The sequence below is a fragment of the Protomyctophum bolini genome (assembly GCF_963924005.1).
Source record: "Protomyctophum bolini genome assembly, chromosome: 8".
Lineage (NCBI taxonomy): Eukaryota > Metazoa > Chordata > Actinopteri > Myctophiformes > Myctophidae > Protomyctophum > Protomyctophum bolini.
In genome coordinates, this window is record NC_137869.1 from 41,417,503 (window position 1) to 41,442,723 (window position 25,221).

At 43.4% G+C, this 25,221-nt stretch overlaps 1 protein-coding gene across 3 annotated transcripts in view; it reads right to left on the reverse strand.

The window, feature by feature from the left end:
• Positions 1 to 237: 237 nt before the first annotated feature.
• The window catches only part of kank3 (KN motif and ankyrin repeat domains 3), a 62,847-nt gene continuing 37,863 nt past the window's right edge, over positions 238 to 25,221 (reverse strand). For all 3 annotated transcript variants that reach the window (XM_080770861.1, XM_080770863.1, XM_080770862.1), the window contains 9 exons: positions 21,111 to 21,213; positions 19,796 to 20,050; positions 18,128 to 18,218; positions 16,957 to 17,176; positions 14,689 to 14,831; positions 10,204 to 10,404; positions 5,439 to 5,540; positions 793 to 2,062; positions 238 to 652 (listed from right to left, as the gene is read on the reverse strand). In XM_080770861.1, coding sequence (XP_080626987.1) covers positions 2,000 to 2,062; positions 5,439 to 5,540; positions 10,204 to 10,404; positions 14,689 to 14,831; positions 16,957 to 17,176; positions 18,128 to 18,218; positions 19,796 to 20,050; positions 21,111 to 21,213 — 1,178 coding nt within the window. In that variant the 3' untranslated portion in view covers positions 238 to 652; positions 793 to 1,999. The remainder of the gene's footprint in view (positions 653 to 792; positions 2,063 to 5,438; positions 5,541 to 10,203; positions 10,405 to 14,688; positions 14,832 to 16,956; positions 17,177 to 18,127; positions 18,219 to 19,795; positions 20,051 to 21,110; positions 21,214 to 25,221) is intronic.

The following is a 25,221-nucleotide window of genomic DNA, read 5'->3' on the forward strand; positions in this document are numbered from 1 at the left end:
TGGGACATTTTGCATAAGGAGTACCTTTACCTTTGGTACTCTAAGTATAATTGATGCCAACACCTTTTACTTTGAACTCTGGACTTTTCACTTGTTGTATAACAGCGCATTTCTACATTGTGGCATTGATACTTTTACTTTACTACAAAATGAGAGTACTTTTCCCCACCATTGTCAAAACATAGGAACATGACATAGCAGTATACAGTACAGACACTATGCTAGGCCAGACAGCTCTTATGTAAATACAAGTTTATTTCAGATATGAAAATAGATACATGAATATACAATGCATAGACCATTAGTGCAGATTTGAACTGTTACGCTGTGGACACTGACAGGGTGGTTAGTTGTGGGAAAGATATGGACCGAAGAGAATTAACCCTTGGAGAGATCTTCCCACGAGACCAATACGACTCTTCTAAGAACCCGTCCGACCGCGTGTCCATTTGCACACAGTTTGGCACGGAACCGGTTGAACCAGAGCCCCGACTGATATATAGATTTAGAGCGTAATTTTCTATTCGAGGGCTTAAGTGGTTACCGTAAACAAACGTTTAGATTACGTGTACGTATTTTATATTTACTTGCACTTTCTCCGCCCCACAAAACATTGGTCAAAACAATCGCCAATCTGTGGTCTATATCCACACTTTTCCTGGGCTGTGTGTGCTCCAGTTCCTGTCGATTTGATCCAATGAAAGCCAATGAAACTGGTCAGATGACCAATGATATCCAATGAAATCAACAGGAACTGGAGCACACACAGCCCAGGAAAAGTGTGGATAGGACTCTAGGAATAGATATTGCATTAGACCCACAGATCTGGCATCTAACGAACGCAGGCATTCGTTGTGTGTTTTAGGACCTGCGCGGTGGAGAATTTTTAATTCCTCACTAGTAGGGATCTTGGTCAAGGCATAATCCTATTGAGACTTTGCTCAGAAATGGTGATATTAAGCCTGATCACTTTCGGATCATTGTACATTTATTTGACCTCATTCCGCTCCATCTATGCGCTACGGCTACGAGCACATGAACACTTTTCAGTTGTTTGCCTGACGTTTTGCTGTGGCTTGGTTTGAGACCAATCTCAATCTCATGCGCAAGCACGCACACCGCACACGCACACACACACACACACACACACACACACACACACACACACACACACACACACACACACACACACACACACACACACACACACACACACACACACACACACACACACACACACACACACACACACACACACACACCTTTCAGATACCTACTGTACATGCCATTACTTTTCTATGTACTGTACAACTGTCAACTTGTCTAGCCACAATGTCATTAGTCATTTGCTATGGTCTCATGACTAATGAGACAACAGTGCCGTCCACCAGATTTTTTTATTAAGGGACTTCCTATGGGTGCAACAGTTTATAAAACTAATCAATAGAAGTGATCATTTTAAAATAAATGATTTTGATTTGTTTATACACCAAAAACATTGAAAATAATAATGACTTTCTTGATTATTCCATTGATTGAGAAAGTAATCGATAGGTTGCAGCCCTGCTTCCTATACTGGTGTTGTTTCCAGGTCCATTGCTAACGGAAATAAAAAATAATAAAAAATAATAAGCGTTGACGCAAGACGTTGGCCTCAGTACTGTCGTAGGAATGAGCCTTTTGAAACACATTACACGAGTGCAAACAAATGCAACAAGGTCTCATTTTTCAAATACTAGAAAAACAAAAACAGGTCCGTCAGATCAGACCTTATTAAGAGAAATGTTAGGGACGCGACATTAGTCAAGTATACATAAATGTTCAAAGGCATCCATGGAAAAATAATGCTCTTATATTGACAATACAAATACAGTAAATGTAGGCCATATAGGCCCATGATATAAATACATTGTATATTTAAGAAGACGACATAAATTCCAGTGGAGCTCGTTAGCGCTCGGTTCCAGTTATGTTTGTTTGTTCATCTCCATTTGTATGGTCACTCTGCGGGCCACGTCTTGTGTGGGCTGGTCGGACTCCTTGGGTGGGCCTTTGGGCTTCCCTAAAATGCAAAAAAAAGGGCAAAGGATATTTCATGTTTTAAACCCATTTTCGACCTGAGAAAAGATTCTACAAATGTCTTCTAAATCGTCAATCATGAGTTTTCTGAAAAACTCATGTTTCTACAGTATGTCGTTCTCAAACATTTTCATGTCATGGACCCCCAGAAATATGTAATATGTAAGTGGCCGCCGACCACCCATCTGAAAATATGTTGTTCCAGGAACCCCTCAGAACTTAAGCAAAGATTTGAGTTAAAAACGTTGGCTCCGAAAGAATATATATTCAAAGATTTGTGCCACATTTTCACGATTTTCCAAAAATAGCAGACCTACGATTCCAACAAATGTTATGCTGTTGTTCCTCAGAATGACAACATAACAACATTCCAGCGAGTGGTGGTGGTGGAATGTTGCGTTATTGTTCAGTCATCAGCCAGTTCCTTACGATCTCAGCTATTAAATATGACTGCGAGGACTCGCAGTAGCGCAGTTCCCAATTTGTCTTGCCTTTAAGCCTATAGTTCAGACCAAAGATTTATGATGAGAAGAGTTGAAACTTGAAAACGGAATTCCCCACAACATTCTAAAACTGGACAGTATACACACCAAAGCAATGATTAGAGAGACTGTTTACGGTTTCCATAGCAATGGTTTTGTCACAGTCCCTCCGGGATATGGGATCCATGGGGGCAATTAACATCTACAATTTTCCGATCAGTGATGGGTTTATGGTAGCAGTAATGCGCTGCCACTTGTTTGACCAGTTATTCAATCTCTTGCAACTCAATCAGCCGACTAGCCTGCATGGTTATAACCACTCCCTCTGGAAAACATTTCATCTCATTCTGCCATTAAACGTTTTCAAGAGGGAGTGGTTAATCAGGCTATATCAGCCGAATCTGCAAAGAGGCAATTCAGTCCACTGTGATTTGTCTTTGCAACGTTCTAAAAAAACAGCCAAAACACAGCCAGTGAAGAAGGTTTCCCGTTAAGGGTATTAAAATGCACAGATGACTCAAACACAACTTCGTATATACGGTCTTTCCTTTACCCCTGCCTGTAACCAAAACAGAGATTTAACATGAAATCAAAAATCACAACACCAGAGGGAGCTCCATCAATCACATTTACCCAATAGACCCCATTGGAAACAAGCCATATAGGCCTTCTTTGGGTTTTAAATCCTCTTAGCAGACCTTGTATTTAACTGTATTTCAATCAATCAATCAATCAATCAATCAATCAATGCTACACAAGCTACATCCATATCTCACAGAATACAGTCCAAAGATGATACACCACTGATCTGGAGAGCTGTTAACTGTATGCGTACCCTAAAAAAAACAACCAAATTCATGTGAAATCTGAACAAATGAATAGAAATGATTATAATAAACGTTTCAGCAGTAAAATGGCCTTATCCCATTTTGGGCGGGAACCCCTTTTGGTGTTTTAAACATTATGTTATAATTTAGCTATTGAAAAATAGCAGATCTACACAAGCTCGTAGCGCGCCACCGAGTGGCGCGCTACGAGCTTGTATAGGTCTGCTATTTTTGAAAAACTGAAAATATTTATTTCAGAAAACTGGAGGATTTAGAAGATTCTTTTTTAAATTTAGAGGTCAGGCCTAAATGGCCTTAAAAATAGGCCACCCACATGATACAGTAGTATGTAATATGTAGGTGTGTCACAACCACCACGTCTCGAGTCTGGTGTGCATTCCACCCACACTCTGGATACTGGAGCACAGCCCTGGAACTGACAGTACCCACTTCAAATAGAACCCTGATACAGATACTGTATGTTGTTAAAGCTGACCTGTACTGGATTCAAGGCTCCAGCTGTCTGTCTGTCTGTCTGTCTGTCTGTCTGTCTGTCTGTCTGTCTGTCTGTCTGAGAAGGAGGGGAGGCTGTCAATCTCCCCTTTAACCCAATTCAAAAATGTAATTCAAATATATTCCCTTTCTTTCTTTTTTATCCCACGATTTTGTAACCCATTTTCCCCCCCTGTGTCAATTATCTAATGTGATCCCGGGCTCTACACACCCCCCGCCAACCTAGTCCCCATATATGGGGGACAAGGGGAGAGCAACGGACTTGAACTCATGCTTCCTTCATGCCCAAGTGTGTCCAAGTTGCTCCTTTACACCTGACAGGGGGGAGTTTCCCTGGTTGGACGTAGCATGTGGAAGGAACAACCAGTTCCAATCCCCTCCATCAGGCGCCCCGGCTGGCCAGGGGGAGGCAGTTTAGAGACCAGGATTACTGCATGTTTTTTGTGAGGGTACCTACCCTAGGGGACACGAGGAGAACATGCAAAACTCCACACAGAAAGGCCCTTTCACCAACCCCGCCTCGGGTATGGGCACTAATGGACGCGGAGGAGGAAACACGCCGCCAGCACCCACAGCGTCCCGAGCGGGAATCGAACCCAGGAGTGAGGCGACAGCACTACCAACTGTGCCACCGTGCCCCTCGATATTCACTTTTTTAATGTCCACATGTAGCATATTACCATGTATTTTTATAGGCATATACAGTACCATCGCCTAGGCAAACTTGCTTGGAGCTTATGTGCTTCCTGTCCACTAGAGAGCAGTCCAACCACTAAAACCATTGTGCCGTTGCAACATTACCAAATGAAAAGAAACAGGTGATGCTTTCACCAAATATGAAAAACAGCTATCACCGTTCTATCCACATTTTCTGTGTCTAGTCCAGAGAATTTTGAATGTACTATTATAATCCCAGCTGTCACAATGCAAATGGAAATTTGAGCAGATCAAACGTTATACATAAATTCTGTTCCATATTGAAATCATATTCAACTTCCGAAATTCATTCCAACAGACCCAGGAGGAGACCCAGTAGAGGAGAGGAGAGGAGAGGAGAGGAGAGGAGAGGAGAGGAGAGGAGAGACGTGCAGGGGCTGAGCCTGAAAGTGGGCACTTTTGGACAAAAATAGCAAAAGTAGCAGATCTATAAGCTCTCAATGTGTCATGCTGCAACGCGTTGAGAGCTTGTAGATCAGATCAGATCTTGTAGATTTCGGGGTGCAACCGAAATGCTGCGTTCAAGTTCATGGAGACTTTGGAAAAAAGCAATTCTCCTGAATGCTGCCTTCCGGTATATGGCATGGAAAAGAGTGGCATATCATTTGAATTTCTTTCATTATAGTAAATGCTGCATTCGTGGTCTGGAAAGGGCAGTTGTTTTACAGACGGGTAAAAGGGCAGACAGGGGCTTTGATGCCCCCTTTGATGTCTATGTGTGCACGTGCCCAGAGGAGAGGAGAGGGAGAGGGAGAGGGAGAGGGAGAGGAGAGGAGAGGAGAGGAGAGGAGAGGAGAGGAGAGGAGAGGAGAGGACTCACCACAGCTGCCTGGGTCTTGGCGTAGTTCATGTGAGCGTAGAGCAGCACAGCTGTATCATTGTGGGACGCCTCCAGAGCGATGGACAGCGCGTTACTGCCGTCCTGCAATATGAGAGAGAGAGAGAGAGAGAGAGAGAGAGAGACACAGAGATTAAGAAGGAAAGAGAGACACAACGAGAGAGAAACCAAGGACGGTGACAGAGACGGAGCGAGACGGAGGAAACCTAAACAGGTCCATGAACACATGAAGGCTTCCCTCTGATCAAAGCCATGCATCAGTTTAAACAGGATGCTGGATGCAATAAATACTCATCAAGGCGCCCCCGTTTGAGAAAGGTTTGATATTAAAGGTCCCGAATCTGTTGCAAATCCAAAACACGGCGAAGCGTTCCGCCGCACAGTCTTGCGCTCGTATGTTTGTTTGTTTGAAACATAAACTTCAGCTTGTGAGTTGCTGTTGTGGAGCCGTGGTCGCACTGAACAAAAACAGTATAAGTAGAGCCCATATCTGCTGTTCAGAATGTATTTTATTGTAAACGCTTGTACTGTATTACTGCAGGGACAGTATGGATAGGGCCTTTAACACATACACAGTATACGCATCACAGATCTGGTGATCTATAGCAAGTCGATCGTGTCATTTCATGTGGAGAGAAAAAAAACCCTGCGGGGATCATTTCCAAATCCTTTTCCCACCCGCTCTCTGGCTCCAGCTGTGTTGTGTGTGCTGAAATCTAACCCATGTGCTGCACGCATGGCCAAGTCATCCTGTACCAGATGTGCTCTCTCTCTCTCTCTCAGATATCCGTGGGTCTGTGTGTGTGTGTCTGTCTGTCTGTCTGCGTGCGTGCGTGTTGACTGCAGGGCCTTTGTAATGGACATGCAGGCCGATCCACTGTAAAATCTCTTTGGTTGCGGCGTTTTACTCTGCCAGGACGATGGGGAGTGGATAGGAAGCGACACGGGACTGCCAGCCGGGATACATACAAGACAGGAAACAGGCTGTGATCCACTTTATGGATTCGTTCCTCTCAAACAAACCCGGTGTTTCCTCAGTGAAGATGTTCCACCACCGTGGATGTCAAACTATACCACTCACGAGTCACGACATGGTCATGAAAGACCATAGAACAAATTCTATGGTCTTTCATGACCATGTCGTGACTCGTGAGTGGTGACAAAATATTGCTATTATATTTTTATTTTTTTACCGTTCCTACAATTACTTTCAATTTTCATTATTTTTCCCCAAAACATTTGTGATCAAACTAATCAAAGATTAGTCCCCCATGATTAAATAACCCATGGGCGGGAACCCCTTTTGGTGTTAGCATTATGTTATGCTTTAGCTATTGAAAAATAGCAGATCTACAAGCTCATAGCTTGTAGGTCTGCTATTTTTGAAAAATGACTGACGACTGACATAGCTTTTTCAGAAAACTGACACAATGAGAGAGAAACCAAGAAAGGTGACAGAGACAGAGCGAGACGGAGGAAACCTAAACAGGTCCATGAACACATGAAGGCTTCCCTCTGATCAAAGCCATGCATCAGTTTAAACAGGACGCTCTGTTTGGTCCACCCGAAGCAATAAATACTCATCAAGGCGCCCGTTTGAGAAAGGTTTGATATTAAAGGCAAAACATCAAACTAAGATTTTCAGAAATTTTCATAGAATAAAAGGCAAATGTTTCAGAAATGTATGAGCTTGTATATCAGCTATTTTCGCACTTTTTGAAATAGTGCTTAAGAAATGATTTTATGGTGTACTTTTTTAAAGTTTGGGTCGCGGGAAGACACCGGTCTTGCTGTGTGTGACGATCCCTGATCTAAACAGGTCTTTTCTGTGACATTCTCCGACAGGGTGGCCAGATCATGTCTTCTCTTCTCTCTCCTCTTTCATGAGGGAAAGTCAGAATTTATACTTTTGCAAAAAGCTGCTTTTGGTCCATCCAGTTTTGAAATGGTCCAAACAGCTGCTCTGCTGCAGCTCGCGTTCTGTCCCACCAGAACCGTTTTGCACCCAAACGTACGTCATTTTGTTGTCGATATGGGAAATCTAATCCTATAAGTCACGATGAACCTTTGACATTTCACATTAACACAGCAGCAGCAGCAGCAGCAGGGTACTAGTTATGGCAGTTTCCCTTTACAGGGCAGACAGTCCCAGTGCTATTACAGTACAACCAGACCAGGCTGATGGGGGTATATATTATATATACTGATGGTAAACACACTCAAACTGAGGCTCGGGGATTAAAAAGTTGTCCCTTGGGGGGCATGTAAACAGTCCAGCGACTATGTTTCCTGTAAAAACGCTACTCATTAGAGAAGATGGCAGATGAAAGACATTTTGGCCCTGGCTTTTCCAGGTCTAGCCAGAGTGCCCCCCGCTCCCACCAAAAGAAAAAAAAGAAAGACAGGAGAGAAGAGAGGAGAGGAGAGGAGAGGAGAGGAGAGGAGAGGAGAGGAAATAGCAGAGCCCCCCCACACACACACACCCCCAAGGAGGAGGCGTTTCCTGAATGCATATTTAAGTTGAATCCCAGACTAACCACGTGAACCCCAGCATCCATTATTCCGGGGGGGGGGGGGGGGGGGGGGGGCATTAGATGAAAACATTTTTGCTTATTTCTGGAGAAGAGATTTGGTGTAGGCAGAAAACCCTAACCCTTCAAGAAGACAAGTCAGAGCCAACTTAAGTCCAGTTTAGAGTGTTTAATAAGTGGCTAAAGGAGGACAAGCAGTAGGAAGAGGATCAGTGGTTCTCAACCTTTTCAGGTTGTGGACCCCCCCCCCCCCCCCAAATAATAAGTATATTTGAACTGGGTATACGCCCCCACCCTGACGAGCACTAGAGGAATGTAAGTTGAGGCATTACATTTAGTTCAGTTCCACAGATAGATATTGTGAAAATAGCCAATCTACAAAGATTGTAGATTCCCTCTAACCACTTCATTAGAGCACGACCGATGATTTTGGGTCCAATGGCTTTTTTTTCTCCACTGGCTCTCAGCCCACTGATCACGGATGTTTTAACTGATATCGTGTCCAAAAAAAGTGCGGAACCAATTCCAATTAATTTGATCAAAGTTTTTTCAAAGAATAGAAAATTCAACACATTGCGTGTGAGCCTGTAGAATTGTAGATCTGCTCTCAATGAAAAAGTTCTGAAAACGTTCCGCTTTAATGGCATGTCGAAAATAGGAAGGGCAGGTTGAAAGTGGTTACAAATGGGGACACACACACAACAGCTGCATAGCTGCAAATTAACCCTCAGCTAACCCCCCCAAATAATCACTGTCCCATTGGCATGAAATGTAAAACACATGTTCACACAGAGTCGAGATACTTTAGACAAACTGCGAAAAGGGCTGCCTCGTGTTTAGACAGAGGGTCCCGTAACAGAAAGGTCACAGATCCAACGAGCATGCTTCTATATCAATACTATCCAGAAGTCACTCAAAAGTGTCTGTGAGCGAGATCCTACGCCTATGTGTTGCGTTGGACGACTTTAAAGCGGTCTGTACCAAAAGCTTATTTATCACAAAATTGAACTATTCTCCCACAAAATGGGTTAATAGTGAAAATAGCAGATGTACAAGCCCACTGCAACACAACGCACTGTGAACTTATTTTTATAGCTATACTATTTTAAAACTGTGATTTATTTATTGGTGGTTAAACCTTACAAAGAGTTCAGTGCCTTACTGAAGGACATTGTGTCAGCAGGACACATAGGACAGTCAGTCTAAAAAATACCAAATCCTAAAGGACGACTTCCATCCATTCCAACCTATTTTCATATAATTGGTCCTATAATTAATCAATGCTCATTATGATTGAGCATTGAACCATGAATAGCGTTTTGTGTTTTGCCTAATATTTTGGAGGCCCACTTGCAATATATCCGCACGGCCCGCCGCAGGTTGAGAAAAACGAGTGGTGCATAGGCATTTCTTATTTAATTTATTTAAAGACCTTTTAAGCGCCGTACGAAGCCAACTCTTGTCGTGACAAATCATGACAACACACACAATTTTTCGGGCCAAACAAAGAATTAGAAAGTAGAAAAAAACGGCAGGTTACAACACTTTTTTGGTTGTTTTTCTTCTTTCTAATTATTTGTTTGTCCCGAAAAATTGTGTGTGTTGTCATGATTTGTCACGACAAGAGTTGGCTTCGTACGGCGCTTAAAAGGTCTTTAAATATATATATTTTTTAAATGCCTATGGGAGAATGCATTGGGTTTTCATTTCCTGGGCCACTCGTTTTTCTGAAAGGGGGAGGAGGGACTGCGACGCTCTATAGACCAGTGGTTTCATTCATTTTACTCTTGAGGTTTGATTTTGACCTCGATCCATTTGATTACATTGTACACTCTCAAGAGTTAAATTATTGTTAAAACTTGCATTACTTAATTTATAAGAAGTCTACGCAATTAGAGAATGTAGAAGAATTGGTATCCGTTGCCTCTCCTATGGCTATACCAACATACATTTGGAAAGAATTGTGGACGAAATCTCATCCAACGAAACCCAACATGTTCTCTATAGTTTTGGGTCCGAGGGGCTAAACAAATGTCATCAAAATGGTGGTCCGTCCCGTGGCTCAAATACCAAATACATAGTGGTCCTTGTCGATATGAAAAAGGAGTGAAAAAAACCACTTAGCATATAGATAAGACGCTCATAGGCACCTACATTGTCCACGATGGATATGATAAGATATGGATATGATAGATAAGACGCTCACAGGCACCTACATTGTCCACGATGGATATGTCGCAGCCCGGCTGGTCCAGCAGCAGCGACACAATCTCAGCGCGGCCGTGCTCGCTGGCGCACATGAGCGCCGTGGAGCCCTCGTCGTCCTGGACGTTCACGTCCGCGCCGCAGTCCAGCAGCGCGCGCACCATCTCCTGGCGGCCGTGGCTAACGGCTAGCATCAGCGCCGTCTGGCCCGCCTGAATGGGAACACAAAGATAGATAGGGCAAAGACGTTACAGTATAGAGGGTATGCGAGTGACATCGTCATCAAACCAGGAAGTTACGCAGGAAAGCCTACTGAGTGGCAAAAAACTACTTTCTGCACCTTGACAGCCCCATATACATCCACACAGAAAAGTCATATATGATTGCATTAAACAACGTTAAACAATGTTAAACTCACTTTGCCTGTTGCTTTGCCACTCGATGTGCCATTCACTTTAAGCATGCGCATTACGGAAGGTACAGAAGAATAACGTCACACAAAATGACACCCTCTAAGAAATATGAATACAGAGGAATCAAAACCTTTTTTTTTTTTTGCTAAAGTTTATGCCATACAGTACATCAGTGTGAGGTCCGGGGAACGTCCCAGGGGTCCTTGAGGGGGGTTCTAGGGTTCCCCAAGCTTAATTAGTGAATGTATAGCATCAACATCAGTTAACTACTGTACTTTAACTTTGTTATAGATCGTTTAGATTTCCCTTCCCATCTTGTTTCCACCGATAGGCCAAAATAGGGCAACAAGGACGGCAAGTTGAAAATGCCCTAAGTTAGACTAGTGTGTTCATTTCCACATATAACTGCCAACTACTTAACTTCCCAAAAAAAACGTCTTAACACCACAGTCACAAATCTGCACGGTCCGTTGTTGTTCTCTCCCAGCAACACAATAAAAAAGCAAACCGTAATTGGATTGAGAGAGTCAGCGATGCAGCCTCTAGAGAGGCAATGCAAATCACAGTCCTGTGACCTGGCACTCCACACTGGCTGTCAGGCGCCCGGGCCCAACACACAGGGCTTACACAACGCCATTAGAGAGATACAAAGACACGGCTAAAAAAAAGTCATAAGATTCCTGCACGTGCACATTCCTATATAGAATCTAGGGGGAAATCGATATAGTGCAAGCAGGGCCGCAGAGTAAAACGTTTTCAGTGTCTATATACTGCCTAGTGTCTTAATTGCCCAGGGACATACACCTGGGGGGTGAGACGCGAACCAGGGAGACTATTTCCCTGGTGGCCTCTCTCAGCTATGGCCACCCGTAGTAGCGCGTCAGCAAAGATAATCTACTGATTCGTTGAGGCATTCAAGAAGCTCTTCTTTCTAGGCCTTTTTGAAAGACGTCCGCGAAGAGCAACGTCTTCTTGCGCACACATCTCCGAAATGTGTCTCACAACTGCCATCTGACACTCAAGGCTTGGGCCTCGAGTGTCAGGTACCGTACCGTGGCACAACAAGGCAGACATGGGATAGAGAAAGCAGGGAGGGGAAAAAAAAAAGCATAATCGTTTGGAACTCCGAGGGGTTTTGTGCCCCAGGCCTGCAGCCCAGCGAGCCCATGCCGCCCGTTAATCCAGGTATTCACAATATCTGCCTTTTATGAAGAAAAAAGGCACTGCCGACTAGTAGAAAGTGCTGAAAATGAAAACAGCAAAGGGTTGTGTAATGTGAATTTTTTTGTTTACATAACATCATCAGCTCAGACTAGCGGCGCTGCTGCTGTTTGTCTGAATTCTCGTCTGTATTTTAGCCAAATATCCTATAAACAAGTATCCTGCACTCGCTTTTATTTTTAGTGATAAAAGCAGGGAGGGATGCTGGGTGGCAGTCAGTCGGACTCGGGGTGTGGGTGTGTGACATCCTCTGTGGCGACAGCGGAGCGTAGAGAGGAAATACGTCCATGATCCTCCAGACCAGAGGTTTTCAACTGGTAGTCCGTGGACCACTGGTGGTCCGTGAAGGTATTGCATGTGGTCCCTGGGGGCATGCATTTAGTATGTTTTTTATCGACCACTAGTTGGAAAACGAACTTCAGTTCATTAAGTGACCTGGTGATGTATGATGACGTCAGTTACTGGGAAGTCGGATGTCAAGAACTTCCACAGAAAGGGAGTTTGAATTTCAAGGGAAAGTGAACCGGATTGACTGGTTGAGTCTATTATTGTGCCCATATAGAGCGTCGCAGTCCCTCCCCCTTTCACAACAACGACTGGCCCAGGAAATAAATCCCAATGCATTTTTTTCATAGGCATTTCCTAAAGTATTTATTTAAAGACGGTTACGCCGCGGACAAAAGCCAACTGGGATCGTGACAAATCATGACAATGAACACAATGTTTTGGGCCGATCAAAGAATTTATAAGAAGAAAAAACAAAACAAATAGTGTTTTCTCCTGCCTTTATTTTCTTCTTTCTAATGATTTGATCGACCCCAAAATATTGTGTTCATTGTCATGATTTGTCACGATCCGAGTTGGCTTTGTCCGCGGCGTAACCGTCTTTAAATAAATACTTTAAGAAATGCCTATGAGGAAAATGAACGGCGATTTCTTTTCCGGGTCTCTCTCGAGGGGGGGCGGGACTGCGACGCTCTATAATCATGCAGGTTAAAGGGTAAGACCACTTTTTTTGAGGTTTGGGTTGTGTAGTTACTTTGCCATGATGCAACTCCAAATGTGGACAAGAAATAAAAAAATACTGCTCCAGTGATTAGAAATTGACAATTCAAAATATGCTCCTCATTGACTTGCATTGTAGCTCAAACAGCTCTCAAAGGCACTCTTTTAGTACGTATACAAACACAAACAAAGTTGATTCAGACAATATAGAGCATCACCAAAACTCATGCAGTTTTATTTTTTCATAAAAATGTTAGATTCCTGTTGATTTTACTATTTGAAGATCTGGATCCGGATCCACGGATCCAGTCCGGGTTTTCTTCCCAATAAAATGGACAAATCAACAGGAAGATAACATTTTTATGAAAAAATAAAACTACATGAGTTTTGGTGATGCTCTATATTGTCTGAATCAACATTGTTTCTGTTTGTTTACGTACTAAAAGAGTGACTTTGAGAGCTGTTTTAGCTACAATGTAAGTCAATGAGGAGCATATTTTGAATTATCAATTTCTAATCACTGGAGCAGTTATTTCTTATTTCTTGTCCACATTTGGAGTTGCATCATGGCAAAGTAACTACACAACCCAAACCTCAAAAAAAGTGGTCTTACCCTTTAAGAGAACAGAGTAAGGGCAACCATGCAAAGGAATAGCTCCGGACGACTAGCATATATTAAATTACTGACTCAGACTCTGCAGTTGTCATTGGTCCGTGATCGGTCGATTTAAGCGGTCTGTACCAAAAGCTTATTAATCACAAAATTGAACTATTCTCCCACTTTTGAACTCGGATTAGATTCAGAACAGAATGCCACTGTACTGTATGTATGTGGGGGAGAGAGAGAGAAACCTATGATCATTCTTAGACAGTACATAATTCTCTCTTTGGATTATATTGAAGTTTATCACTTATTTTGGACCTCCTGGAACCCCCTCAAGGACCCCCCGGGGGGTCTCCCTGGATCACCCAGATATCCCACTTTGAGAAGCAGCATTCCTGGATTCCTTGCACACTGAGCTACACCCGGAGGTACATTCGTTCTGACTGGGCCGAGTTCAGTCTCTGGGGAGTCATGTACTCAAGAACAAGCCAACAGGAGTCATTACCAGGACGGAATACAATGTAAATCATGGATAAATAATGTCCACGCAAGTGGAAATTGTTAAGAGCACCAGGATAATTTTTCAATTTTCACAATTACACTGAACATAACATTGCATTGAGGTTGTACCGTTTCTCCAAAAGATAGCAAATCTACATGCTCGTAGATATGCTATTTTCGGCAAAGACATTTGGAGTAGAGATGGAAAAAACAGTTTTTTACTAAGAATAGAGTGGTTAAGTGGTTAAAGAGGTTAAGACCTCTGGAACGCCTCGGTGTCACCTTAGCTTTTAACCACTTTAACCATTATTTAAAACCTTAGCTGGCACCGAGTGCCGCGCTATGAGCTTGTATATCTGCTATTTGCGGGAAAAATCTTGAAAACCTGTGCAAATCTTTGAATATATATTATTTCGCAAGGAATCTTTTTAACTTGGGGGGTCCCTGGAACAGCAATATGTTCAGTTGGACGTCCGCGGTCAAATACCGATAACTCTGGGGGTCCTTGACATGAAACAGTTTGAGAACCACTGACATAGAAACATAGGTTTACGGTTAATAATAGTCAGACAACGCGACCAACGGCACGTCGTAAAAATGGCTGACAACAAACGTGTCAGCGTGTGGAAATGTCCATAGTGGCTGCATTGCATGCTGTCGATATGCCGCTATACAGAATGAAAGCCCTGTGATGTATGTGACGAGCGGGGTTGACGTCGAGGTGACTACTGTGTGCTACTACTACTACTCGCCTGGCTGGCCTTGGCGTTGACGTTGCCCTGGCTGAAGAGCTTCTTCACCACGGCCATGTCGTCGTCCTCCTTCACCGCCGAGAGCGCCGCCAGCATGATGGCCGTGTAGCCGGCCTTGTTCTGCTTGTCCACGCAGCACACGCCTGCGGGGAGCGAGGAGGGACACGGGGGTCAAAGATGAAAGAGAAGTGCTTTACCTTTTCTGCGTCCGTCTACTAGGCGTCTACCATAATGTGGTTGTTTGAGGAAAGTAAGAAGGGAGTAAGAGAAGAGGGCACAATTTGGGCTGGGCGAGTATATGAGAGTGTCTGTTTTGGTTTTGTCTGTTTCTATTTGTATCCGTTTGTCAAATACTATATTGCATATTTTTGAGGGGCGCTACCCCCCTCCTATATATTGTTTTTAGTTCAACGTTTGTTTTAAAAACGCCATTTTTCGCCCTCTACCATTTTGTTCTTGGATACACTATAACGTTTAAGGTTTTTATACAGGGCTTGACTATAGATACAATCATTCACATAGTATGCGGTCGAGCACTCACTATACGACCACAGGCAGACTTACATTTAGTCCCACATACCTGTGATGTCCTCCCATACACTCCTGAGCAAATGTGTTCAAAGGCACACATGTTGATTTAAGATAACAGTTTAGTGGAATTTAATTTGCCTGGCCAGGAGCCAGCAGAATTACAGTGTAGTGTGAGTTACTCACTGACACTGTGTACATGAACCTGGCCTAATGACTTCCACAGCACGGGGGGAATGCATGGAATGCAGATAGGACGATATAATGGTTGGTCAATCACTTCTGTGACTGTAAGGACAGCTTTATAGTTACAGTATATAGCAAGGAGACATTTGTGATTCGTGGTTCGTGGGTTTCTGGGTGGTGTAAAGAGGTCAAGTACCTGGTCATTCTGCCCCAGCCCTATAACCACTGGTGTAATAATCTCTCAAGAACAGATTTCGAGCTATAGCACTATACTGAGCACAGCAGGGGCATTCAGAACGTGCATATACGTTGTTGTTAGTGGGAATGAAAACCTCAAGGCGTCCGGGCGTCCTACAGGAAGAGGAGGGCTGTTTTCAGCCCAAGGTGTGTTTTTCATGCCACACAAAATGCTTGCAATCATGAAAAACCCCTGTTTTGACCTAAATGTTCAATCCATTTCCCAAGGGAGTTGGATTGGAACAAATTGAGACACCTTTATGAACACATTTGTGAAGAAAGCTATTGGTAAGCATTCATTTTGCAGATCAGGTCACAAATTTGGCAAACTTTCCCTAACTAGGTGTAACAGCCAACCCGGTCTCACCCAAACACGGTGAAATAGCACGGATCGTGCATTTCCGTACATAGACACCTATAGAAATCTGTACACGTTACACTGAAATCCTCCCCATAGACCGTGACGGAGGGGTGCCGTCTCTACGGCACTTGAGCCACGAGAGACACCACCGAGCGCGCTAAGGCGCGCAAGTTGCCGCGTCGAACGCTACGAACTTCGGTAGAGCCGACTCAAATCTGAGTTGTAACCCAATAGCACAGAATCGTAAATAATGTCAAAACCGAACTCACCCAAACACGGCAAAATAGTTTGGCAATTCCGCACATACAATACAAGAGTAGTAGTATAATATGTACGGATTTTGGGGGTCTCTAGGCTTGCATGTACGGAATTGCCAATCGGTGTTAATTTCACCGTGATCTCCTTGCTGACCAGGCGACGGGCAGCAGTCCCACCACAGTGACGTTAACTAACTAGGTGCAACAGCGGTGTCTCTGAGCTGACCTGTGTCCAGCAGCAGTCCCACCACAGTGACGTTAACTAACTAGGTGTAATGGCACCCTGAGCTGACCTGTATCGAGCAGCAGTCCCACCACAGTGACGTTAACTAACTAGGTGTAATGGCACCCTGAGCTGACCTGTGTCCAGCAGCAGTCCCACCACAGTGACGTAAACTATAACTAGGTGTAATGGCACCCTGAGCTGACCTGTGTCCAGCAGCAGTCCCACCACAGTGACGTAAACTATAACTAGGTGTAATGGCACCCTGAGCTGACCTGTGTCCAGCAGCAGTCCCACCACAGTATCGTTAACTAACTAGGTATGATGGCACCCTGAGCTGACCTGTGTCCAGCAGCAGTCCCACCACAGTGACGTTAACTAACTAGGTGTAATGGCACCCTGAGCTGACCTGTGTCCAGCAGCAGTCCCACCACAGTGACCTTAACTAACTAGGTGTAATGGCACCCTGAGCTGACCTGTGTCCAGCAGCAGTCCCACCACGGTGAAGTTGGAGTGGGAGACGCTGTAGTGCAGCGCCGTGTTGCCGTTGCCGTCCGTCATGTTGACCACGTGCTTCAGCAGCACGGCCGACACCTCGGAGAACGCCATCAGGTAGTCGGACACGCGCGGCGGCTGCGCCATCTTGGCGCTGGAGATGCGGAACCACTCCAGCTGGACCAGGTGCGTACTGGAGAGCTGCGGGAGACAGTTGGTCAGAATGTTGTCAGCGTTCATTGAGACGCGTCTCATTTCAGAGGGGGTCCTATACACAGATAAAACATTGCATACAATACAAATACAGTACGTTTTTTTATTGCCGAAGCAGTCTGTCCTACATTTGCAAGACGAGTGACGACTTTAAACACGACCTAGTCATGATTGTCTGCCTCCTAGCGACCTTCCTAGTGACCTAGTCATGATTGTCTGCCTCCTAGCGACCTTCCTAGTGACCTAGTCATGATTGTCTGCCTCCTAGTGACCTTCCTAGCGACCTAGTCACGATTGTCTGCCTCCTATAGCGACCTTCCTAGTGACCTAGTCATGATTGTCTGCCTCCTAGTGACCTTCCTAGCGACCTAGTCACGATTGTCTGCCTCCTATAGCGACCTTCCTAGTGACCTAGTCATGATTGTCTGCCTCCTAGCGACCTTCCTAGTGACCTAGTCATGACTGTCTGCCTCCTAGCGACCTCACACGGTGAGTGAACCAACTCACTGTGGTCGTGTTGTGGCGAGAACGTTGGAAACGAACTAAAACAACGGGCGCTACACAAGAGCTTGTTGCACCTGGCAGTTATGACTCGAGTCATTTTCTTGTTTGTAAATGAACGCTCCGATTTGATCACGCTACAAGCGTCACACAAAAAACATCAAAAGTAGCGATGCCACTCACACGCTGGAAAAATCACCGCTTATCAAATAATAAACGATCAAACGATAAGGTGAACCAACTATCGATTTGTGGTTTCGTCTCCCATTATAGACTAGTCAAGTATGAGGACGGTGAAGTGAATCAGATCAGTAGGTAAAACATGACACTATAGTATGAGGACGGTGAAGTGAATCAGATCAGTATAGGTAAACATGACACTATAGTATGAGAACGGTGAAGTGAATCAGATCAGTATAGGTAAAACATGACACTCACCACCTCTTTGCTCTTCAGTGTTTTCACGTCGTCGTTCAGGTGGTTCTTCAGGACGAGACACGCTTCGCGCATTTTAGCGCTCAACTCAAACCTGACACAGACATGACAGGAGGAGGATGGTTATAGATATTTAATATCTGCTACTTACAGTCGGTCACACACCTTCACAGATCTGCACATGATCTAGTGAGTCGACACGCCATGATGACGCACATGACAGCCACATTTGGGAACAAACTGCGTTATTGTATTATTTTGCGTCATCTGCAAAACAATACAATTACTGTAGATACTATAAACACATTGACTGCCAACAACGTAGACCTACGCTGTCTCAGATCCAATGATTGACTGCCATGGACCTATAGATGGCGCTCTTCGTCAACCTATGAATGATGCTATGACTTGCGGACAGAATAACAACCGGAAATCACGTGTGAGTGTGTGTGTGTGTCCAAAAAAAACTCCAACGCTAAAGGATTTATAAAAAATGCTTCTCTCTTTGATTTATTTTCCCAGATTCCGTGAAGCACAGGACAGATGAAAACATATACTAATCACCATCAACAAGGCCCTCAACAATATACTAATCACCATCAACAAGGCCCTCAACAACCATAGGCTCCCCATCAACCAGGTGACGCCAACCTCCCCAGGACAAGGAAACTAACCTGGGGTGACAGGAACTCAATCCCAGATCACATCAAAGTTGCCCTCGCCACATTTCAAACCACAATCAAAACCTGTGTGCGTTTGGTCCGACCCTAAACCTATATAATCTCACAGGAAGCCATGGGTTAGTTTTAACCATGCCACGGGTTAGTTGTAACCTGCCACGCATGTCGGGAGCCACACGTTAGCTTTAACCATGCCACGGGTTAGCTGTAACCTGCCACGCATGTCGGGAGCCACAGGTTAGCTTTAACCATGCCACGGGTTAGCTGTAACCTGCCACGCATGTCGCGTTGTCGAACTCGGACTGTTATAGTATGTCTAACCAACGTACTGTACTGCACCCCTCTTTTCAGAGTCACATTCCCTGCTGTAATCCCGCCGTTACTTTTCTAGTTTTTTTTTTACTTTTGAATCTATTTTCGTTCCTAATAAAGCTGTCTTCATTTCGGTTTCGTAAAGGTGACCGTGAGCACTCAGAAAGGCGCCACGTAAATTGCACATATTATTATTAATATCCTTATTATGAACGTTAAAGGGACACTTCACCCTTTTTGCTAAAATATATGTGTTAATGACATTTAGGAGCTTTAGAACACTTTCCTGGGGGTCTTTATGTGTGTAATATGTGGTTTTAGATATTTTAGATTGTATCAGTGAGCCCAGTGTCTCTGATGTCATTGACACTGGGATCACTTACTTTCTGGACTACATGTGGTCTCAGTAAGACAGACCTCCCCTATCCACAAGGAGGAGCAGTGCACCAAAGTGTTATGGGAATTGTAGTCCAGGAAGGAAGTGAGACCAGTGTCCATGACATCAGAGACACTGGGCTCACTGCTACAATCTAAAACCACATATTACACACATAAAGACCCCCAGGAAAGTGTTCTAAAGCTTCTAAACGTCATTAACATATTTATTTTTTTGCAAAAAGGGTGAAGTGTCCCTTTAAACAGTAACGAGCTGCTGAACACTCAAGGTGCGTATACATACTTCTCCTTGACGGCGGCGGCGTCCTCCTCCGAGGCGTCCCCCTTGGCGGTGTCGGCGTTGGCGCGCAGCGCCTCCTCGTCCGTGTCGCTCTCGTCCAGGTTGACGTTGCGCTCCTCGTCCGACGTGTCCTCCAGCGCCGCCTCGTCCTCCTCCGTGCTGTCCTCGGAGCACTCCCCCGACGAGCTGCCCTCCTCTCCCTCCACCTCCTCCTCCTCCTCCTCATCCTCCTCTTCCTCGCTGGACGTTGATTCGTACCTGGGGTGTAGGGTGTAGTCGACACGTATACACGGGTTATAGGGATGTCACCGTTAGACGTTTTAGAAGTTGGCGCTTCATTCTCACACACAAATAATTGCAATTCACGATTTAATTGTGGGGTTTTTTTTGTGTTTTTTTATTTTGATTTGCTTCATGTCACAAATTGGCACAAGGCAGGTAATGACAAATAACTTAAATATACTAAGACATTACTACATTATTGACACATTTAATAATTGTATAATTTTTTGCAAGCAAGCTTCTCATTTCTGCTAATTTGGGAAAATGTCAGAAATTAGGACTGAACATCGACAGACAGACAGACAGACAGACAGACAGACAGACAGACAGAGGCAGAACCCCTACTAGACAGCTCGTCTTCTCCTATAGGGCCGTAAAAAGCGGAGAAACTTCCCAATGTGTTTGTTGTGTCTCGCTTAGTTTCTACGTTGCTGGAAAATGTCTGCCTGCAGCCTATACACATAAAATGCATTGTTTATGGTCACAATACCATCCGGTGAAAGGCTTAAGACTTTTTTTTACAGGGGCCAGCTAAAATTCCATCCACCTGTAGGTGCTCTTTTAGAGTGGGGTGAAGGAGTCACACCATTTATGACTTTTGGTAGGTTATTCCAACTTTCTGGTGGCACAGCAGCAGAACGAATTCGACCTCATTTATACATGATACACAAGGATTACCGGTGAGTGGAATGTGAGGGAGAAGAATGCCTAAAAAAAAAACCTCCGGCGGCCTAAGAGAAGTGACATTCCCTGGGATAAACGTTTAACATACAGTACTGTAGGTACAGTAGGCTGCTCATTGAAACCCCACCGTTTGCTGTTTTGACGTTGGGTTTGTGAAAAAGACCAGCTCAAATATACTCAAGTACTGAGCTGAGGTCATGCTCAATTAAGAACTGTTGGCTGGCAGAGGGCAAATTGACCGTAGCCAGCCAAAAGTTCTTAATTGAGGAGGTCAGCATGACCTCAGCTCAGTACGTGAGTATATTTGAGCTGGCCTTTTTCACAGGTTTCCTGCTACAGCGCTGCTACTCACCCTCCGTTGAGAATGCCCACGAACTGCAGGCTCTTCTTGCCGGTGGTTCGGTTCTCCGCCGAGTCACTCCCATCCTTCCTCTTCATGATGGATTTCAACATGCCTGCAGACACACAGAGGAGAGGATGCACATTGGGGCATAATGGGAGGGATTGACATTATGAACCCCAGCGTCCCTATTCGGAGAACATTCGGAGCCCTGGGTATAATCTCTCGGGCCAGACAGTTTGTTGACTCAAATGTCTGTGCAAAGGAGAAGCTCATCCTTCCGTTCGGTCTTTGTCCAAATATAAATCAAAATAATCGCTTGCTTATCAGAAATGGAAATGCAATAATCTATTTTAAAGATGTTTAAAAAAAATATGTTTTCACGAATGGATATGACAGACACATGACAGCTTCCTTTCTCTGCTTTCAGAAGGTGTAGTTACAGTCCAGACTGTCTATATGGCATTCGGAGATTGTGGAATAGGCGAGACAACCCTGGGGGCAACTAGACTATGAACTATATCGGGTTTAAGTGCTTAAAAATAAAGCACATACATAGTTGTAGCAGCCTATACTTTCCTCTCAGCCTCATGGCCTAAAACATATACAGTAACAGTACATGATTTTAGATTATCCATCGCCAGAGACAGGAAGATATTTGTCAATACACAGGATGTGACGTCATCATCACTCTCCCTTTCTGATGTTGGGACCCCTGAACACCAAGAACCACCTAGAAAGAAGTGTGTGTGTCTGTGTGTGCGCGTGCGTGTGTGTGTGTGTGTGTGTGTGTGTGTGTGTGTGTGTGTGTGTGTGTGTTTGTTAGGGCTTTAAGCAACTAGTCGACTATCCAACTAGTCGACTAGTAAATCCACTAGTCGACCTTGTTGGTGCTAGTTGACTAGTTGATTTTTTTGGTCGATTTTGTAGGCCTCAAGATCAGGTAGATTCTAGTTATAGTCACCAATGTACACAGTTTTAAATGTACAAATATTTATTTCCCAAAAAAAGGAAAAATAATAGGTAGTTAAACAACTAGTCTAGTAAACTAGGCAACTAGTAAAAATGACTAGAAGTGAATGCCCTAGTGTGTGTGTGTGTGTGTGTGTGTGTGTGTGTGTGTGTGTGTGTGTGTGTGTGTGCGTGTGTGCGCGTGTGTGCGTGTGTGTGTGCGCACGATAGAGTGAAAGAGAGTGTGTGAGAGAGAGTTTGTCAGACGTCTGGCAGACAAAGACCTTCTGTGATGTGAAGGTACGTTTGATGGATGTGTTGACAGGGGATTCACCGTGACATCATTCATACCTTCAAGCTGTGTGCGCGCGCGTGTGTGTGTGTGTGTGTGTGTGTGTGTGTGTGTGTGTGTGTGTGTGGGCGTGTGTGCGTGCGTGCTTGAGACTTGCATGCGTACTATTATTACACATACTTGTGAGGGCCAGATGTCTCCACAATTATAACAGGATTTGAGAAATGCACTGTACGTACTGTGTATGAGGACAGTTTTCCTGGTCCTCACAAGAGAAATGCTTGTTTTTTTATGCGTTCAAAAAGATGTTTCGAGTTTTACAGTTAGGATAAGATTCAGGTAGGGGTAACCCATATGGAAAAAAAAGTAGAAGAAACATATATGTTGTCCTGTTGCCTCCAATAGTAAGTATTTACATTTTTTATGTATGTCATTTACATGTATGTCATGTAAAGTACATACTAGATTTTATATGTGAACTCTTGAAAGTGGCACCTTTCATACAATCCTCATATAAGACAATAAAGTGAATCATGTATGAATCAAGTAAACAACATGTATGTGATCTATGAGGTAAGTACATGGCAAACTGTATTTTCCTTACATGTTCCATACAATGTTTGTAGTTTTAAATTATATGAGATATATCCTTTCCATATATAAAAAAAATACCATTATAGTATGTATTTTATAGTTTGTAACCATTTCATTTACAAGAAAAGTATGCTTCTTTTATATGATTTTTATAACATTGTTATATGTCAGCCAATACATTATACCTTATAGTTATAAAAAAAACATATGTTTTATCTATGACTATATATAAGTTTTTATATGTGAAGTGTATGATAGGTATAAAAAACATATGCGCTATAGACCCCTGGGAGATAGTTGCTGAGATAGAGCACCACACCTACTATACCATCAACTCCAAATTCTTCCCGCATCACTTACCGCACCCAAGCTGTGCTACTCATACGCTGAGTTGCCAGTGCCCAGGATCGAACCCACGAACTTGTGGTCTTAAGGCGAGAGCTCTACCGACTGAGCTACCCAGACACATCCTGACATATGTGAAGTGTTTGATATGCTCTCTTTATGTTTTTTGTTTTTTTTAGAAGATTCTTATAAGTTACCATAGCAGTATAAAATAAAATGCATTGGGAGGTACATGGGGGGACAATGGTGGTGACACTGGCTGGGGGGGCACTGGTTGGGGGGGCACTGGGGGCTTGTGTCACACTGGGGGGACACTGGCTGGGGAGGACACTGGCTGGGGGGGGGGGGGGGCATCACACTGGGGGGGCACTGGGTGGGGGGTGTCACACTGGGGGGTCACTGGCTGGGGAGGACACTGGCTGGGGGGGGGGGGGCACTGGGTGGGGGGATCTTAAATAATGTAGGAGTCATAAAATGTAAAAGGGAATACAACTCATTATTTTGTCATCTCATGTTATTTCATTGTAAGATTAGGTTTTGTTTAATTTGGATGTCTCTGTGACATACATGGCCTGTATTGTATGGTTTCTATACAATATCCTATCAGATTTTGGTTTCACTGATGTTTGCCCAACTCTACAAGTTTGACAACACACATATGTATTTCAATTTATACTAATTTACTAAGAATATTGTATGTGGATTTACCGTCACATATAGGTCTTATAAGATACAAAATTATATAGGTTTCACTTTACAAAAACTTACTATGGCTCTTATATGTGCTTTGACTGTTATATATAGTTCCTATAAATGACAAAATTATATAAGTTTCACTTTACAAAAACGTACTATGGCTCTTATATGTGCTTTGACTGTTTTATATAGTTCCTATAAATGACAAAATTATATAAGTTTCACTTTACAAAAACGTATTATAGCTCTTATATGTGCTTTGACTGTTTTATATAGTTCCTATAAATGACAAAATTATATAAGTTTCACTTTACAAAAAAATACTATGGCTCTTATATGTGCTTTGACTGTTATATATAGTTCCTATAAATGACAAAATTATATAAGTTTCACTTTACAAAAACTTACTATGGCTCTTATATGTGCTTTGACTGTTTTATATAGTTCCTATAAATGACAAAATTATATAAGTTTCACTTTACAAAAAAATACTATGGATCTTATATGTGCTTTGACTGTTTTATATAGTTCCTATAAATGACAAAATTATATAAGTTTCACTTTACAAAAAAATACTATGGATCTTATATGTGCTTTGACTGTTTTATATAGTTCCTATAAATGACAAAATTATATAAGTTTCACTTTACAAAAAAATACTATGGATCTTATATCTGTTTTGACTGTCATATATATTAACTACAAGTTTCATGTAAAACATATACAAATTTAGTATTTTTTTTTCCATATGGGAAAGGTTAGGCATTTTTAGAGGTTAGGTTTAGTGGTTGGTGTTCTACCAGATTTATACTTGGTTACATGCTGGTGTCTCTCACACACACACACACACACACACACACACACACACACACACACACACACACACACACACACACACACACACACACACACACACACACACACACACACACACACACACACACACACACACACACACACACACACACACACACACACACAGAATTAACTTGTAGATCAGTTATTTTCGTATAACTCAGGCTTGAGAGTTGGGGTTCAAAAACCTGTATCCTGTATTTACATACTGACTGGCTAAACTACTGACATATGGGAAAACTGCGTATTCCAAACGTTCCATTAAAATATTGTGTCCACCCCAGCAGCACATATCCTGGTTACTCCCCCACACTTTGGGGAGTATACACTGATTTCACAAAAGTCATGTAAACAAAAATGCTGGCTTCCCTTTCCAGGAAAAGGGACTTA